The sequence below is a fragment of the Semicossyphus pulcher genome, unplaced genomic scaffold, assembly GCF_022749685.1.
Source record: "Semicossyphus pulcher isolate SPU_LCO1_2020_fin unplaced genomic scaffold, fSemPul1.0.p SCAF_7, whole genome shotgun sequence".
NCBI classification, from domain to species: Eukaryota; Metazoa; Chordata; class Actinopteri; order Labriformes; family Labridae; genus Semicossyphus; species Semicossyphus pulcher.
In genome coordinates this window covers 10,217,908-10,235,303 of record NW_027211748.1, presented here as the reverse complement: position 1 = coordinate 10,235,303, position 17,396 = coordinate 10,217,908, and the positions used below count along the sequence as shown (strand labels likewise).

Genomic DNA, 17,396 nt, shown 5'->3' with positions numbered 1-17,396 from the left:
CTGTGAGGCTTATTTGTCCACTGAGGATACACACATTTCCTTCATTCTCTAAATAATAAACAATTCCTCAAGTGCAGCAGCAGCAGCAAACATACCACTTTGCCATCGTGTTCTTTAAAAACACTCAACAGCTGTAACACGTGTGCTGCCACTGTGTAAGCACAAACCCAGTAATTACTTCACATGCCCGGCTATTTGCAGTCTATGCCGAGCATGGCTGGGCACCGAGTTGACGCATTAGAAAATATGGTGTGTAACAAATTCAAGATTATGCACTATTGAATTACAATTAGACAGACTGGGGCTACTACATGGCAGCTGAGAGCCGCTCTGATGGAGAGGCATTTGTGTGCAAACCCAACTGAAATAGACTGCAGGCCATTTTTTGCAGGTGTGACCCAGAAAAGTATGCTGGATGAGCAGCAGAAGCCCCTCAGGTTGTTCGCTTAGTGAAACCAAATGATAAGGAAAATTTGCCGTTAACATTTGGCTGGAATCGCTGAGAAAATAAATCAGTGAAATTAAAAGAAGCTTGCCAAGAAAAGTGCTTTCAGATAAAAACTTGTAATGTGTTAAAGTGTTTCGTCATAAAGGCTAATACATTAGGGCTGTACGCATTGTGACTGGCATAAAACACTGGCTTGAAATGAATATTTTTTGGACTAGAGGGAGTCATTTGGAACACTTTTTAAACTGTACCTCGCAGATAACTTGCACTGTCTGTATTAAACCTTTTTACTCCTGTTGTAAGCAACAGCTTGGCTCACTGATTTATTTCTCCAAACTCCCCCCAATCACCTCCACCACCAATGGTCCAAACCGCTGTAGGCGAGGAGGAGTTAATGAGGTCTACAGTGGAGTGAGTGGGCCTCCAGTCAGTTCATGTTTCTTATGTGCATATATCTCCTGGTGCTTCCTCCTTCTGCTGACCTTTAAAGCCCCAGCTGCTCGATCAGGCCTAATGGAGAGGAGACGACGTCGGCTCTCCTCGCACAGTCTCAACAGACGAAAATGATGGAAAAGTTTCAGAAATCTTGTTCGATAAGTTAGTTTACATTTTGGTTGAGAAAAATATGAAAATAAATAAGTGAGGAATATATGGCAGCATCTGGAGAAACACAAGGTTTGGGTCAGGTTTGGGCAAGAGGCAGGGAGGGGGGAGAAGACACGAGGAGAGCAGCGACACTGCTGACATGATAAACGAGTTTACAGAAATCCGAGGTGCAAATTAAACCTTTTTTTCACCACCGCTCCCTGTGCGCCCACTCTGCTGTACTCTTTCCCCCCTCTCCTCTCTTCCCCGTCTGCTCTCCTCTCTCGTCTCTGCTCTGTAATGACCATTCATCAGCATTACAGGAACCTGTCCCTTTCAGCACTGCCTGTTCATTAATACAGCCAGCCCTAGGCTCCTCTGCACCCGTCTGCTCCGGTCTAGGAGGGGGTCTTCACTGCCCCTCGTCTAGCCAAATGACCACCATCTTTCACGCCAGCGAGAAGCCTGAGGCGTCTCCGATAATGCCCGTCTGAAATCTGTCCAGGAATTCATTGGCTCATATAATAATGAAGCACAATTTCCTCCTGTAGATATTCCGTGTCACCATTGTGTCAAAGACAAACAGAACTATTACAGGTGAATCAGTTCCTTAGCAGGAACGCTGCAACACAATTTCCTCATATCTTTTCAGCATGTTGCATTCATCTGCTGTTCATATCTGTGTGTTTGTGTGTGTGTGTGTGTGCGCGCAGAGAACGTGCTGTTTATAATTTGATGCTTTACCGACCACATATTGATTTGCTGGCTGTTGTTTTGCTGCTGAGGAGCTGAAGGCTACACGCCACATTTCTGCTCCTATAGGTCCAAAACATTTGATTACTCTTGAGTATTAACATCGAAATCCGTTCTTAAGCATCTTTATCATTCGCTCCGTTCTAACAACATTGAAATGCAAGTGACACATGCATTGAAGAGGCAAGGACACTATGTGCTTCAGCAGCAAATGCCCTACAGTCACATCAATACTCTGCCTCTGCGTTTCCTATTTCTATTTCTTGGCTCTTCTGCAGACCTTTTACATCATTTAAATCAAATCTATCTCCTGCACTTCTCCCTGACATCTCTTTGACCTTGCCGGAGAAGAGAGAAAAGAGGAGGCATCATCACCTGTCACCTGACTGATAATGGAATTCCCTGGTCTTTGCATCCATTTCCTCTTCAAGGATTTGTGTATAAAAAAACACTGTTAGTCCTTCGCTGTTTATATTTAGTCCATGCATTATGGAGCTAAGCGCAGATGCATGCTCCAGACATGTATCATTCATATCAGCTCAAGGTGAACAAGGTGTGGGAGAGACTGAGGAGTCATTATCTTTATGTTCCTGAGTGTATCTACTCTTTTTTTTTACTACTCCACCACATGTTTTCCTGCTTTAGATCTCCCATGAGTTTAGGTGATAAAAGATAAGACTCCCTCTGTGGCTGTCGTGGGGGAAAAAAAACAGCGGATGATGTGGGTAACATCTTGATGAAAGTGAAGTAATGGTAAGAAAGAAAGTAATAGAGTGGGTAGAGACTTTAGCTAGGAGTTAAGACTGACCAACTAAGGTTGCTCCTATATCAATACCGTTATCAGTACTGATATCTTTCACTATCAGTACTGGTACCAGTATCAATACCAGTATTGGTACTGATATCATTCACTATCAGTATTAGTACTGATATCATTCACTATCAGTACTGGTACCAGTATCAATACCAGTATTGGTACTGATATCATTCACTAACTGTATTGGTACCAGTATCAATACCAGTATTGGTACTGATATCATTCACTATCAGTATTGGTACCAGTATCAGAACTCATATCAGTCGCTATCAGTATCAGTAACAGAATTGGTACTGATATCATTCACTATCAGTATCGGTATTGATATCATTCACTATCAGTATCGGTAACAGAATCAGTACTGGTATAGTCAATATCAGTATCGGTAACAGAATCGGTACTGGTATAGTCACTATCAGTATCAATACCGATACCAGTATCAATATCAGCCTCCGATACTGCCTAAAATGCAGTTCTGGCTCTGGGAGGGATGACAGATGCACAGATCCAATATTCAATAATTAGATCCATTATTTTCATCCCCTCCACCCCAAAAAAAATCAGTGTGGTGGTCGTAGAGAGTGTAATATTTGTCAAATGTACCACAAATATGTATATTTTTTATCACACTGACATCTGAGGGGAACTCGGTATCGGTTTAGGTCTGGGTTTTTGAATCTGTAACAAGAAGGAAAAATCATGAATCAATCATTCTGATGGTATCAGAACATCTCTATGATCAACATAACTTTGAGAGTGTGTTGTGCTTCTCTATAAAGTCAGCACTCTCAATTAGTTTTAATGTAGACATTTGTGCACCACTATCTATAGTTTATCATTACCAATCTCACTGAACATAAACTTTCTTGCTGATGAAACCCCAGACAAATACTGAGAGCCTCTTTACACAACACTCATTTCAACGCCAACCGAATGCCCCCATTGGCTCCACTGTAATAGCTTTGCTTTTGCCAGTTAATATAGGAGACAGTCTTTCTCTGCCCCTGATTGTCAAGTGTGCCCATTGTGTGTGTCATTATGGCTGCTCTGTTTTATGGCCAGTAGCGAGGAGATGGAGGAGCTATGGATTCACAGAGCTTAATGTTTGTGTTAATGACCAGTCACAGCTAGCTGAGCCGGAGAAGAGAGGGCGGAGGAAAGGGAAAAAAGAGACAGAGTGATGGATAAAAGAAAAATACAGGAATGGAGGGGAATCAAGGAGAAGAGGAGGAGGAGGTGGGGCGGTAATATATTCAGGCTGATGTTCCCCATCCTACAGCCTCAGCTCGCCGCCATCAAGCCATCAATACTCTGCCCTCATAAAGGCCATTCATCACATTGATCTCCTGCCATTACCTTCAAAGGCTAAAATAACACAGAGCAGCTCAGATGGCCACAGTGTTGCTCTAGAGGACTATAGCATCCAGCCGTGAGCGGGGGGACAAGCAGAGCCCCAATTGCATAGTAACCTGTCAGAACATGAACGTAACACCTGCGGACAATAAGAGGAGAAATGGGCCGGACTAATGAGTCATTTAGAGCAGGCGTGGTGGGAAGAGGACAGGATCTACCGTACACATAATGCATGATTCCTGTCAAGCAATAACGCATAAAAGGTCATATCACACATAGACAGCACAGGAACTATTTCACTACCCTTTTAGGTGCTCAACATTACTTCGTTTTCTTAGTTTTACTTGGCCATGCTTCCTTGCCCTGGGTGTTGTGCTAATAACCAAGGACTTTTGAAGGTCATATTTTGTCAGTTCCTCAAAGTCTTTTTTACAGCGGTCACTTACAAACCTTTCAGTCATTCACTGCAACCCTGAACTTACGCAGACATTACCCAGAAGAGCTGAATGTGAGCGCTAAACTGTTCGACTCAGTTGAACCGGACACTAAATCGACTTTCCCTGCCAGCTCCCTAGTACAAAGTCCATGTCGTGTCCAATTGAGCCAATGTGTTTAACAAGCAGATCATTGTCCAGAGAATCCACAGTGAGCGAGAGGACATGTTGACGGCATTGGGGATGCTGATGGCGTTGCGCTGAGTTTAGCTGCTTTGCTCTCTTTTCGGCCTTGCCTGGACATTGCGCTACCTCTCTTTGGTTGATGTTGGGAATACATCCATGGGGTCGGCTGTTGCACTGTGGTAGAGTCGGTCGTCTTTCAATCGGAAGGTTGGTGGTTTGATCCCCAGCTCCCTCAGACATGTCAAAGTGTCCTTGGGCAAGACACTGAAACCCAAATTGATGCCGGTGGAATAGCTGTAGTTGCGTATGTGATGACTGATTGACCGTTGGGCGCTTTAGTTAGCAGCCTCTGACATCAGTGTATGAACGTGGGTGAAAGGGTGAATGTGAAAGCAACCTTTGTGGACTCTTGCTCTGCCTCTATTTGAGATGCACAGTAATTGATGACAATAAAATGCCAGTTAAACTGTGTTGTTGAACAAAACGTGTCTCCAGAAAAGCTGTTGCTTCCGTTTGAGTAATTTGCTTCTTGAGATGCTGTGATAACAAAAACAACAAAAAAGACCTTTATTTCCTGATCTAGTTTCCGAGCTACAACTTTCCTTGGACTATTTACGGGGGAAAATAGTTGCCACAAAATGAAATCCAGACATAAAGCATGAGCAATACAACTTCTGTCCTGATGTACTGTAACTCTACCCTCAATCATACAAAGCAGCCAAATCGCTTGGCAGCAATAGGTCTGGTTAAGGCTCAGGCTTCTCTACACATAAAGCTGGGTTGTGGCTACTTTTAGTTCATTATTCAACATCAGTCTATTCGCACGAGACTGGAGAATAGCGAAGCGTCTATTGTACTGATCTTTAACCTCCAGTCTGCCGTCTGATTCTCAGTGGAGTCAGACACATAAACTGCTTTTCAGATCCATCAGCAGCCGTTAATACAGCTACATGCTCAGACGTACTGAACACAGATGGATGATGATGAGCAGCACGGAGCGTTTGCAGATTTGAAGCCCCTCAGCTTGAAAGGTCTAAGGAATGCAGTTGCGAAGAGTAGATGAGCGTTTGGCAACTGTTTCTTGAACGGCCATCAAACCTCCCATTACTCAGTTTGACGATCGGCTTTTACAGCAGAACCCAAGGCAAAAGATGTAATAAATAGTATACTGCAACAGCCAAATGGAACCGTTCCATTACCATCGTATTCCCTCGACTTTGTCCACATCTATGCTTTCTTTTTGTACCCTTTCCAGTCAAAGAATTTTGACTGTTAGGTTACCCTTCAGAGGAACATTTGACAGGAGAGGTTAGCTTGTTTTTGCATGTCTCCCAAAGGATTGTAGGACTCCATTGCGGTTATATATTGTGTCCACCAACAGTAGAGCTAGGGTGTTGCTTTACATCTGTAATCCCAAGAGGAATTTTCTGGCACATTTGTGAACACTTTCTACCCATGAGTTGTCCGTTCATCTATCATTGCCGGACTGAAACACGTGGGTGGAGGCAAGCAGGAGATTGCTTTTCATACTACAGGCTTAGGATGGACATTTCAATAATGAGCCTATTTGTTATTCAGGACAACACAACATTGTACTGAGGCAGGGAAAGTGTAACTTCATAGAATCCCCTTTTTTTTTAATAATTAGGCATGAATAAATCAGCATTTAAAGGCCTGGCTTTTGATAAAAAGAGAAGAGAGAAGAAAAAGCAATGGCATTGCATGCAGGTGAAATTCACATCGACAGATTTGTAAAGGCCAAGGTCTCAGAAGGACGGTGGATTATACCTGGACATGAAAAGCTGAGATAGGGATTGAACTCTTTATGCCCCTGCTGAAAGATGCTCTTCTCATTTTTGCAAAGCTCACCGCCGACAGTAATCACAAGCCAGATAGCTTTTTTTCTTTCTCTCCAAAGGCTGTTTCGAATCCCTCTGACTTAATGAGTAAATTTGCATTTCAACCTTTGGGGTCTTTTCCTTGAAGTCGATAGAATGGACATGTCATCCGAAGCAACAGCTGGTTTGCTTTGCTAACAATAACCGCTGCTACATTTACTCTTTCAGACGCACGCTCATCCTCTTTGGTAAATTCACATATTCGGAAAGCTACGCCTCATCTCCCACCTCGCACACAAACACACCCAGACTGCTGCCTCTAAAATATGCAGCGGCATGATTGCTATTATCATTTCTGATCAGCTGTGTTATTGAATGAGGGTACGCCGTCAGGCCAGTTGCATGGGAATGATTATTTTGCGGGGCATCTGCGGCCTAGTTCCGCCTGGATGAATGTGATGGATGGGGAGGAAATGGTGATGTCTGAAACACTCCCAGTCCTGCCAGATCCCAGCCACTCTATAATTACAGTCGCACAGTTTGACGGTGCCCAAATAGAACAGTTCGCCTGTCCGCTTCAGATGATCCGCTCCCTGACCACGCCCACCCTGATCAATACTTTTATTGAACCGAGGTGAGTAAAAACATCTTTTTGTCGGTTTTGTCAGCTTCCATACAAAAATGTGCGTTAATGTGCTTTTTATTCCACGTGAGAAATGTGCTGTGTTGGCACATTATCTGCAATCTGCTCTCATTATATCCCCCCAAATCTCTTTGATATGCCCTTTTCCTTAGATCCTGAAAGAGATGCACATAAAGTGGCATCACGCTGTGCCATTCAAGTGAACAATTCATGCAGGCGCCTCACTCTCCCTCTCTCCTCCATTTTACTTTTGTAATTTCATTATTAACACCTGAATTTTCAATTACGTGCTGCTTGCTTTGAAGCCGCAGCTGATCTGCCGGGCTGAAGATGTTTATAGATCGAGCTGCTGGTAAACACATCTCTCTGAGATATTGTAGGAGTTACTGAACGCAGCGTCTGAGACGGTAGGCTGCAAATGAACAGTTTGTTTTTCACCCGAGAAGAATCAAAGTGTTAACTGCGGGCGATTTAGCGTCATCATTTAAAAAGTCATCATTTAGAGAAGGAGATTGGTGGGTGGTGGAGATTTTGCAAGGTCGCTTGACGTAGGTGGAAAGACAGAAACAAACAAAGTATTTCTTAATTCTGATCGTTACACAAAGCCACACAAGAAGGCTTACATAAATTAGTGAAAGGTATGAAGACTTAATTTAGTCAACAAGGTATTAAACAAGGTTAATATAATTGTCTTTGTTTCCCGTACAATGTAATCTCATGGTGCACCTGAAAATGACCCCTCAGGTGCATTCAAAGACAGCCTCCACGTGGCTTTCGGTTTCCAGTAGCAACATTACCTTAAGTCAACCCCGGTGTGAAAGGCTTAAGCCGTGTGTTGTATTGAAATATGACAGCCTCTGCAACCCCATGCATCCATTGTGGAGGAAGATAAGGAGGGAGACTAAATGATTCATCACCTCTGTGTGTGTTGGAGATGTGCCCTGTTGCACAAGCAGATATGTTAAAGGGAGAAAAATAAATCCGAAAGTGGGAAGAAGCCGTGTGTGAGAGAATTCTAAAGAGGGGGCATAAAGAATGTAAAGAGGAAGAGGTGAATAATTCAGAGTGGACGAGGAGTAAAAGAAAGTGGGATGTTCTAACGAGGGGGAGAGGGAGTCATTCAAAAAGGAGTGAAAGCTGTCACCATGCAGGCCTCCTACGGCAAAAGGCGAGGGCCATTTAGGGACAAACCACAAAGAGTGTGTCAGCAGGGGGACAGGAGAATGGCAAGGTATCAAGGCTTGTGTGTGCAAAGGCGCCCTTCCTGTCTACATGCATGTGTGTATAAAAATCCCCTTGACAGCCCTTTCCTCTCGATACAAGAAGGGCGGGGCGGGTCAGGTGGAGATGGAGCACAAAGCGAGTCGGAGGTCTCAGACTGACAAGAAGAACTGAAAAAAAAGGGCAACAGAGTGATTAAAAAAAGATGGAGGGGAAGAATCGGGAGGAGTTACGGCTGTTTCTGCCAGCAGCTGAAATAGCAGGTAGTGCAGGTAGAGGGTTAGACACACAACAACTCCCACACACATAAGTCACACTCAGCCTCCAGCCACTCCTTCGCACTCCTCCAAATTCATGCCAAATTAGGGATAGACTCATTTCTTTTTTTTTTGCCCCAGTTCTATCACTTTGTTCTTTTATTTATTCTTTGAGGAAAAAATTGTCCTTGGTTCCTAAAAGAGAATTCTTACATGTGAAATACGGAGGGGGGGGAATCCACAGGAAGGGAATCAATAATTGAGGTAGCCACATGTTATTTTATTTCAAAGAGAGGGAAAGGAAAATGCAGAAAAGGTAAAAATGAGGAAATTGTCGTGAAAAAGTGGCACACAATTTCCAACCAGTCTGATTTGGCTTTTATCTATTCTGTTTGTGCTGTGCACACACCGTAATGTCTGAAACGACATGTCTGGGAGATGCTGCTTGGTCTTGGCTATGTCTAAGAGATTGGGAACGTGTATGCAAATCTACCGACAAAAACAAATGTTTACAGCTAAAATAAGATAAGGGAGTGGTTGTTCGGAAAGCACAGGCTATCAAAAATACACACAAAGAGGGATAAAAGCCCAAACACAAAGCCACACACACACACACACACACACACAGACAGAAAGCCATGAATGCATTGTGAACTAAGTGATTCGTTTTCTCGCAATTCTGGTCTTCATGCTGAGTTTATTTGTCCGAGTCTGAGCTCAGAGCAAATTCAGCTGTACGGCTACACACCTAAATCACACTCAATAACCGTGGAGGCAAAATGAAGCAGGTTTCCCACTGGTATGACAATGTCAAGTGTGTGTGTGTGTGTGTGTGTGTGTGTGTGTGTGTGTGTGTGTGTGACTGTGCACAAACGTTCAAAACGTCATTACTGATGAGTTCATGAGGAGTTATGTATGTGTGAACGTGTGCGATCATGCATGTTCTCACGTCCGGGTGAATTCTCACACATGCGTGCAGGTTCAAGTCACTTTGTGTGTGTAAATGTGTGTGCAGGTGTGTGTGTGTGCGTGTGTGTGCATGCATGTAATAAAGACACTCTTCTCACCTGGCCGCTGAAGCGCAGCCAGCATGACTCACTGTCGTTTTCCTCCTCTCACTCCATTTCAGCTCAGGCTCTGCGAGGTCACAGTTCACCTCCATCCCTTTCTCTTTCTCTCTCTCTCTTTCTCATCCTGTCTTTTTTAACTCCTTATCTCTCCTAGTCATAACGATATTCAATCAACTACTTCCTCCTCTTCTACCTTTTGCTCTCTTTTACTTTTTTGCTTTACTTTTTCCTCCTGCGTTCCCTCAGGCCCGTTGAGCCACTGCCCGCCTGTCTGTGTGTCAGGGAATGAATTATTGAGGTGTATTGAGTCTGGTCAGCAGATGGTGGGATGGCTGTTATGGATCTATCTGAGCTCTTTAGGAATGGCTGAGTGTATGCGGACACCTGTCCAGTTTAGGCCCACAGGAGCTTTGCAGAAGCCTCGGGCGCAGCAGGGGGGGCGGGGGGAGCACGGCCTGGAAAGCCCGAAACCTGCTCCTCTCTGGCAGCACCTGTACTCGCACACGCTCACATATGCAGGTGCACATATGCAGCGGCACACTTAGGCTCGTTAAAATATGCCTGAGCACACACAAGACCTCCAGAACAGAGTGTAAATACAAACAAACATGGCAGGGGGAGATCTGTCTGGATCCTCGTTATGCACCTGCTTCAACCAAAGGACAGAAGGATTTCTGTAAAATCTCCTCCTTATCTTTCCGCCTCCGTCTCGCTTTCCACACCTTCTCCTGTCCCCCAACATTTATCCTCCACATCCCTCACTTTTCCACTCGGCAAACTCTTTATCCCTCTCCTCCCCAAGCCCCTTACAACCTGCTCCGTTTATCCACGCCTGACAGCACCCACAGCCGCTGTCAACGCAGCCACAGCCACCCCACTGACCCCGTAACTCTCCCAGACACCCCCCCTTCGCCCCCTCCTAAGGATCTCACCTTCGAGTCTGGACCCTGTCTGTGACCTCTGAGAGTCACATGAGTCAGCCCGAGCTCTGCTCCACACGCACAGCCGCAGCTGAACGGTGCAGTTGCTGCAGGGCTGCACAATTGATCTTTTAGCCTCTCTTACACTCAGGTTCCTCCTAATCCCCCCTCCCTCCTGACCCCTCCCATCCCCTCACTCTTAGCCCCCTTCCTCTCTCTCTCTCCTATACTTACCTTATCCCATCCGCCCCCTCCAAATTAAAGCATTTTTTCCGTCTAAATCAACTGAGATTCAGAAAAAAAGATGAAGAAACTCCAGTTTATTTTCCTTAAATAGCAGCAGGCGTGTTTTTTTTGTTTGTTGATTCACTGCTGACTCAATCAGTAATATTTTTAGATTTAATTTCACCCCCTTTTTTCTTTGGCTACATTCTGATTCTTCGGCTAAAATTGGGGCTTTAACTCATCAGTCTTGCTTTTATATATAGGAGCATGTTAGACCTGGTGAGACTGTGTGTTTATGGTTTTTATATATTTCCCTGTGGTGGCATATTGCTACAGGCTAGTTAACATTATGAGTCTCACAGTAGCTCTAAGCATCTCTAAGCAGCTCCTGCACCATCCTGCTTTTTAAAAACACCTTCTGCTCTTCCTCACTTCCTTTTCTCTGACTCATAAAATTCCCTTTTCAAATGTTTGTTATGCAACATACGAACTTGTCACCTCCCTTACCTCCTCTGCACAATGGCTTGTGCTTACATCGCGAGCACATAAAACCCCATTACTGTTCGAAATCACGCAGGAAACAAGCCGCTTTTGTAAACTGTTTTTGTAACTTTCGCACTCTCCTTGTAGCCTATGGGCTAGGACTGAGCCACCGTGATGTCACACATTAGTTTCTCGACTGCGTGAACGAAGCCGGGATTTGGCCGCCGCCATGTTGGTTTACTGGAGCGAAGAGGGTGGTGCTGCAGAGGAGCGAGGGGCTGGCAAACACCAAGTTCTCAAAGCTTAACAGTCTACGGCTAATCTATTAGCTTGTGGATGAGCTAGTTTAACTTTGTGTGTCTCACAGATGAGATTCTGTTTGTGACGCTGACTGACTGCTGGGTAGAAGTAGCGCTATCTCACCGCTGAAATGTTCGCTTCAAGTGGCCACTCAAGGAACTGCAGGTTTTTGCACTTAACACCAGAGGCTGCCGCTTGGTGTGTGTACCTGGTGTATCATTTAGAAACTGGGTTATTGCTGAAAGCTGAGAACGATCACACGAGTTGTAATCTAAATGGACATTAGTGAAGCGAGTGAGTGTGCTGTATGCGTTTGTGTGTGTATGTGAGTCATTGTCCTTCCTATCTGCACCGCCACATTGCTGCATGGCTAGGTCGCGGGGGCCTTTGCCCAACTAACAGAGAGTGAGAGAGAGTGGCAGCAAAAGAAGGAGCGCACTGACTCATACGGAGGTGAGGAAGAAGCAGAGAAAATAGATGAGTCCGCAGAGGGAAAGAAGGAATGCATCCAACAAGAATGAAACAAAAGAAAAATGTTGGCTCAAGAATGCACATTATGAAGGAATAATGTGATATTGTTTTTCATGCGCACATCTGTTTTCCCTCTGAGCTCTCCTCCTCTCCAGCAGATGCTAATGCAGGGGTGTGCGTTCGCATACTGACGCTTCCATTTCACATTCACGCGGCCGGCCCCGATACGTCCTTGTGTTTACACCGCTGGAACTAATGACGCTGCTTCTGTAATCCTTCAAAATTAACCCTTCAGGTCAGCCAAGCACCAACAGACAGCCAGACACACTTCTACACTTCTTATGAACTCCTGAAGGAGAAGTCACTGAAGGAAGTTGATGAGATGTATCGAATAGCTCAGGGACAACACGAGCGTGTGTGTGCGTGTGTGTGTGGCTTTTCTCTGGTTGTGTTATCAGGGTTACACACAGAGGGAAATTGATCCTATAGCCAGTGGCGGTACAAATATACACGATTAAAATCAGTACGTGTAGTCATACATGTCAGAGTGTATATTCTGTATCTTTACATGGACACCACTGTTCACAGCCCCTGCAGGCATCAGCCAGGGTTAGCAGAGTTTTTACAACAAGTTTATTATATAAGATTTTGTGCACTCAAATGTCAAAGGTGTCACACAACACAAGCCCAGTACACCCTGTTAATTTCGGATTTGTAGTTAGATGCATTTCTGAGAGGATGTTAGCGAGAGTTCACATTTCTAAACAGTCACATTGCATCTCAAACACTCCGAGCGAGGTCAAGTAAGCAGCGCAGTGAGGTGAGTTCTCACAGTGAGTGTTCGGAGTGTATTCTCCCTACAGCAGGTTTCTGCCTGCCTGAACTTTTACATCAGGAGCAGCTTAAAAACTATGCTCAACACAGTCAAGGGGCTCTGCGTGCCCAGAGGCTCACTGAACTGAACTCTTTGGATGGAAACAGCACTATAAATGTCTCTACAGTAGGTCTTACTGGATGTTTGAGCTTCGCAGAGAGAGAGATGTGACAACGAGAGGATGATCCATGAAGACAGAGTGTTTTCTATTGTATATTATGGATTAAACAATGTCATGTGTTGATCCAAGTGATCCTATAAATAAAACATACTGAGTTAGTGTTTCACAGCATTCAGGGTGAAAGCAGCAAGAGGAAGAAAACATGCCTCACTCCTAAAGAAGGATTCAGAATCTCAGGTTTTGGTGTCTAATGGCACGTCAAGATGTTTTTGGTTTCAAGTAGGGCTGTGCAATAAATCTCAATTTAATCGTTATCACATTATGAGCATCGGCAAGAAACAAGAAAGAGTCTGAATTTATCGCAATGAATAGGGCAGACGGTAGCTCAGTCTGTAGGGACTTGGCTTGGGAACCGGAGGGAGTCGGCTTGAAGTCCCGTACGGACCAAGCTGGAACTGGGGCTGGTAGCTGGAGAGGCGTCAGTTCTATTCCTGCGCACCGTCAAGGTGCTCTTGTGCAAGGCACCGAATCCCCCAACTGCCTGGGGTGCACGTCCATGTGTAGCCCCCTCACCCTGACATCTCTCCGTTAAATCACGTCCGTACAGTCCTTTTTTGTGCATGTGTGTATTTCGGGTCTTTGTGTGTGGACAATGTTTGTAAAAAAAGAGTGAAAAAAAACGTTTTCACTTCTTAGAATCGGACTAGGTCAAAATCTAGTATGTGGCTGACCACATCAGGTCAATGTGCGCTTCTGTGGGCAACGTGTTACAAGGATTGTCCTTATGAGGTCGATGACAACGTGTTTGAAAGCAGATGCGCGCTGCGGACGTAGGTGAGGACAGCGGACGAGCAGCCGAGAAGCAGCCTCGCCTACTCAACGAACAAAGTATCCAGAGGCGTATAGACAGAGAGTCAGTGGAGGTCCAATATGCTCCATGATCCGCCATTGCAATGTCGCAACTCTCTCTCTCTCTATGGCTCTGAAAGTACTGTCAGTCAGTCAGTCAGTCACATACAGACCATGTGTAGAGCTGACCCCGGCGGTCAGCCAAAAATGATTTTATGTAAACAAGCCAGGCTTTGGCACTAAACATGCAAAAATTTTACCTATTAGGTGGAGCCCTGCTGAAGAGAGACAGGAAATGTGGGGAGTAGAGCAAGGGGGATGACATGCACGTTATGATCGGCAGATTAGGAGTCGAACCTGCAATCAGTGCATTGAGGACTGTAGACTCGGAATATGGGGCGCCTGCTCTACCGACTGAGCTAAACCAGCACCCCCCGTCACACCATTTTGATGCCATGAGCCCAAGCTAGCTTTCAGCTAACCTCAGAATAATTGGTGTCAATTTAGTGGTGAAAAAAAACAACTACTTTTTGGATTTATTTTGGACTCAGGAGGGACATGTTGCAAACACGGGTATAATGCAAAACATGCAGAACAGCAGATAGACATGGACGTTATAGCTAATATGCACTCTTTAATATTTGTTTATTTATCGCACTTCATATCGATTTTGCAATATTGCAACATAGCTGAACATCACAGAGTTTTCTCATGTCGTGCCGGCCTAGTTTAAAGTCATCAAGTCAAGTTATGCATCTATTGCACATAACAGTTTCCTAATTTTTTGTCTTTAAAAAATAAATAATCGTGTTGTTAAACCTTTATCAACACCAGGTAGCATTCAAGGACATCCCGGCAAGATCACTATGTGTGGCATGCTTTCACTGGGTGAGATTATCAAAATAACTTTGCAAGGACGAATGTTTTTATATGAGCTTTACAAGCACACACACTGCACGGCCTCAGCTCCAGTTAAGAGGACACACACAAACAAAAACACCCACACATAAAATAAACCCACAAAATTAAACCAGGATCCAGGTTGTTTTACTAACTACTCCTTTGGGGAAACCAAAAAAAAAAAGTGGCCTGAAACACTATCCAATGTGAAAATAGTGCCAAAGCTCTGTTCAAGAGCAATAAAGGCTCCTTTTACACGCGTGTAAAACGCCTCATAAAAGACCCACAGACCCAGAAAATGTGAGAAACAGTCTTTGTCTGTCCTGGATTGCTCCTGGCCGATCCACGCCATCAGCGCTGGTCTGTGGAGCTTTTCATTGACTTATTAAATCACAGCACGGAGAACAAGGCCTTTAAACTCTCTTAAGGTCCATTTGTGTAATTGGGCAATCATAATTCTGATAGTGATTCTTTAAAAAAAAGAAAGAAACACTGCTCCCTTTCTGATGACTTGGCACTTTCTTGCTCCTTTTCCAAGCATGAAACGACGTGGAAGTTGGAAATAGTTCCCCCTAAAATCCGAAACAAGCCCTGAGCATTTCCCTCCTTTAGCTCCTCCTCCTTCGTTTCATCCTAATACCTCCACTTCCCTGCATAAATGTATCATTACAGTATCATTATGTCTATGGTATCCCCCCAGCCTCCATTTACAGGGACTTAGGTACTGTGTTCTGGGGCTTACGTGAACCCATTATGTCATTAAGTCATTATGAGCCGGGACAGAGAGAAAATAATACCCATAATAGAGGCCACATTGGGCACTACTTAAGTCTATACTCCCATCCTGCCTGCCTTCCTGCCTATTTGTCTGTCTGGCTGATCTGTACGTGCACCGTGTTTCATGTTACGCTTCAATTTATAGAGAATATCAGGCAGAGATTGATACACAAAGATTCTGACACACTTTTCTACTCAGTGTCTGTTACACTCACCCCTGAATTTGGATACGCTGTCCATCCCAGTTCAGCTGTGGCCACCCGAGTGTCCATCACGGTCTCTGCAGCAAAAGAAAGAAGAGGAAGAAAGCGGTTAGCCTCAGAAAAAAAAAAGCTATTTTGGGTATCATTCCACAGAGTTGAACCGCGTTCAAGCTCCAGTGATCACTTGACACTATCATCGGTGCACAGAGAGGAGATGAATCCTTCACGGCGTTTCATCCATCTCTGCGAGACTTCTGTTAAGACAAGAGACACGGAAACAAAGCCTCGGCGCTGCGCTGGAAGGGATGTCTGAGAGGCTCTGTCATGCTGTTAAATGCTGGGCTTTGTATTGTGTTCTGTCTGCGTGAGCATGAAGCTACAGAGCGGCGTTTGTGCGAATGCATTTGCACGATACATAGTCATTTGTGGGAACATGAGCGGATATCTTTTTGTTTGTGCGCACATGAGAAATACTGTAAGGATTTTGTGTGCGAGCGCAGAACTTGGTCACACTGTTAACCCAAAAAGAAAGCAGCTTACAGACGCAGAGACGGTCCTCCAAGGCGAGGAGGCCGTCGCAGTTTGTTTACTCCGAGCGGGGGCATTCCCTGAAATCTAGTATGGCTGAGGGCTTTAATGAAAAGGGAAAACACGGCTTGTGTTTCTCTGATTTTCAGAACATTTGGATCACTGGATGGTACGCTGGTTGCACACAAAAAGAAAACAATAACGAGGCGTAACCTGAGAAAAATGTGTCGCAAAGAGAGGAGCAGCTCAGAGAAGATTTGAATGATCAATCTCACTTTGGACTACTCAAGACGACACATCAGGCCCCATATCTGTGAATTATGAGACGTTAAAGAGTTCCCGTTCCTGCTCTCTCCCCTCCTGCTGAACCCCAGTGACACATCGTAGACAAATAAGTCTGGCAGCTCTCCGAAGAAGTTTGTCAGCCCCGCTTTGATTAATATCTGCCTTGCTTGTTCGCACGCAGGAATCTGGAAACCTGATACAGCTCCAGGAAGGAAGCGGGAGAACCACTGGTCTGTCCTGCTCCTCTCTTACACACACAGGTTTAAAGAGTGATGAGCTTGGTGACATGCTGGCCTTAGCAGTGTAATGATAGATTCATACTTTATCCTGTAACTGACCTAAGCAGTCCATCTTATTGCAGTGGAAGCAGGCATATATCACCTTCTCTGACGCCTTCTGTTGTGTTTGTTGCAGCCAAAACAGCTAAAACTGGGAGACAGAGGAGTGAACGGTATGTCGGGGTGATGTGTAGTAGATAAGAAGGGTGTGTGGGAATGTTCAGAGGAATAGCCGTTGCTGTGTCTTCAGTTGGACATCATCCACGTTGCGAACGGTTGGCTAGCGACGCCCACACGTGTTGTCGATGCGGGTGGAATCTCGCTATGATTGAATAAGCAGCAGACAGTGGCCTCGGCAGCCTACCCTCCACAAAAGCACGCACCCGCAGCTGTTGCTTACTTGGAAAAATCTCATTGAACTCGCTCGCACTGATTTAGAAATGATTCCAAATGATGGCGCACTCGAGGCGCGTCATCTGCGGTTCAAGTGATCTTGGGATAAAAAACAAGTACACTGAGGATGAGTGACAAGCCACCGGTAAGAAGGAAAGAGGCCTTTCATTCTCAGTCTCCACTT

General features: G+C 44.8%; 1 protein-coding gene across 3 annotated transcripts in view; it reads right to left on the bottom strand.

Annotated features, from left to right (window-relative positions):
• Positions 1–17,396, bottom strand: part of LOC138611901 (ephrin type-B receptor 1-B) — a 165,250-nt gene that overhangs the window by 99,092 nt on the left and 48,762 nt on the right. For all 3 annotated transcript variants that reach the window (XM_069685160.1, XM_069685162.1, XM_069685161.1), the window contains exon 2: positions 15,741–15,805. In XM_069685160.1, the coding sequence (XP_069541261.1) occupies positions 15,741–15,805 (65 nt within the window). The remainder of the gene's footprint in view (positions 1–15,740; positions 15,806–17,396) is intronic.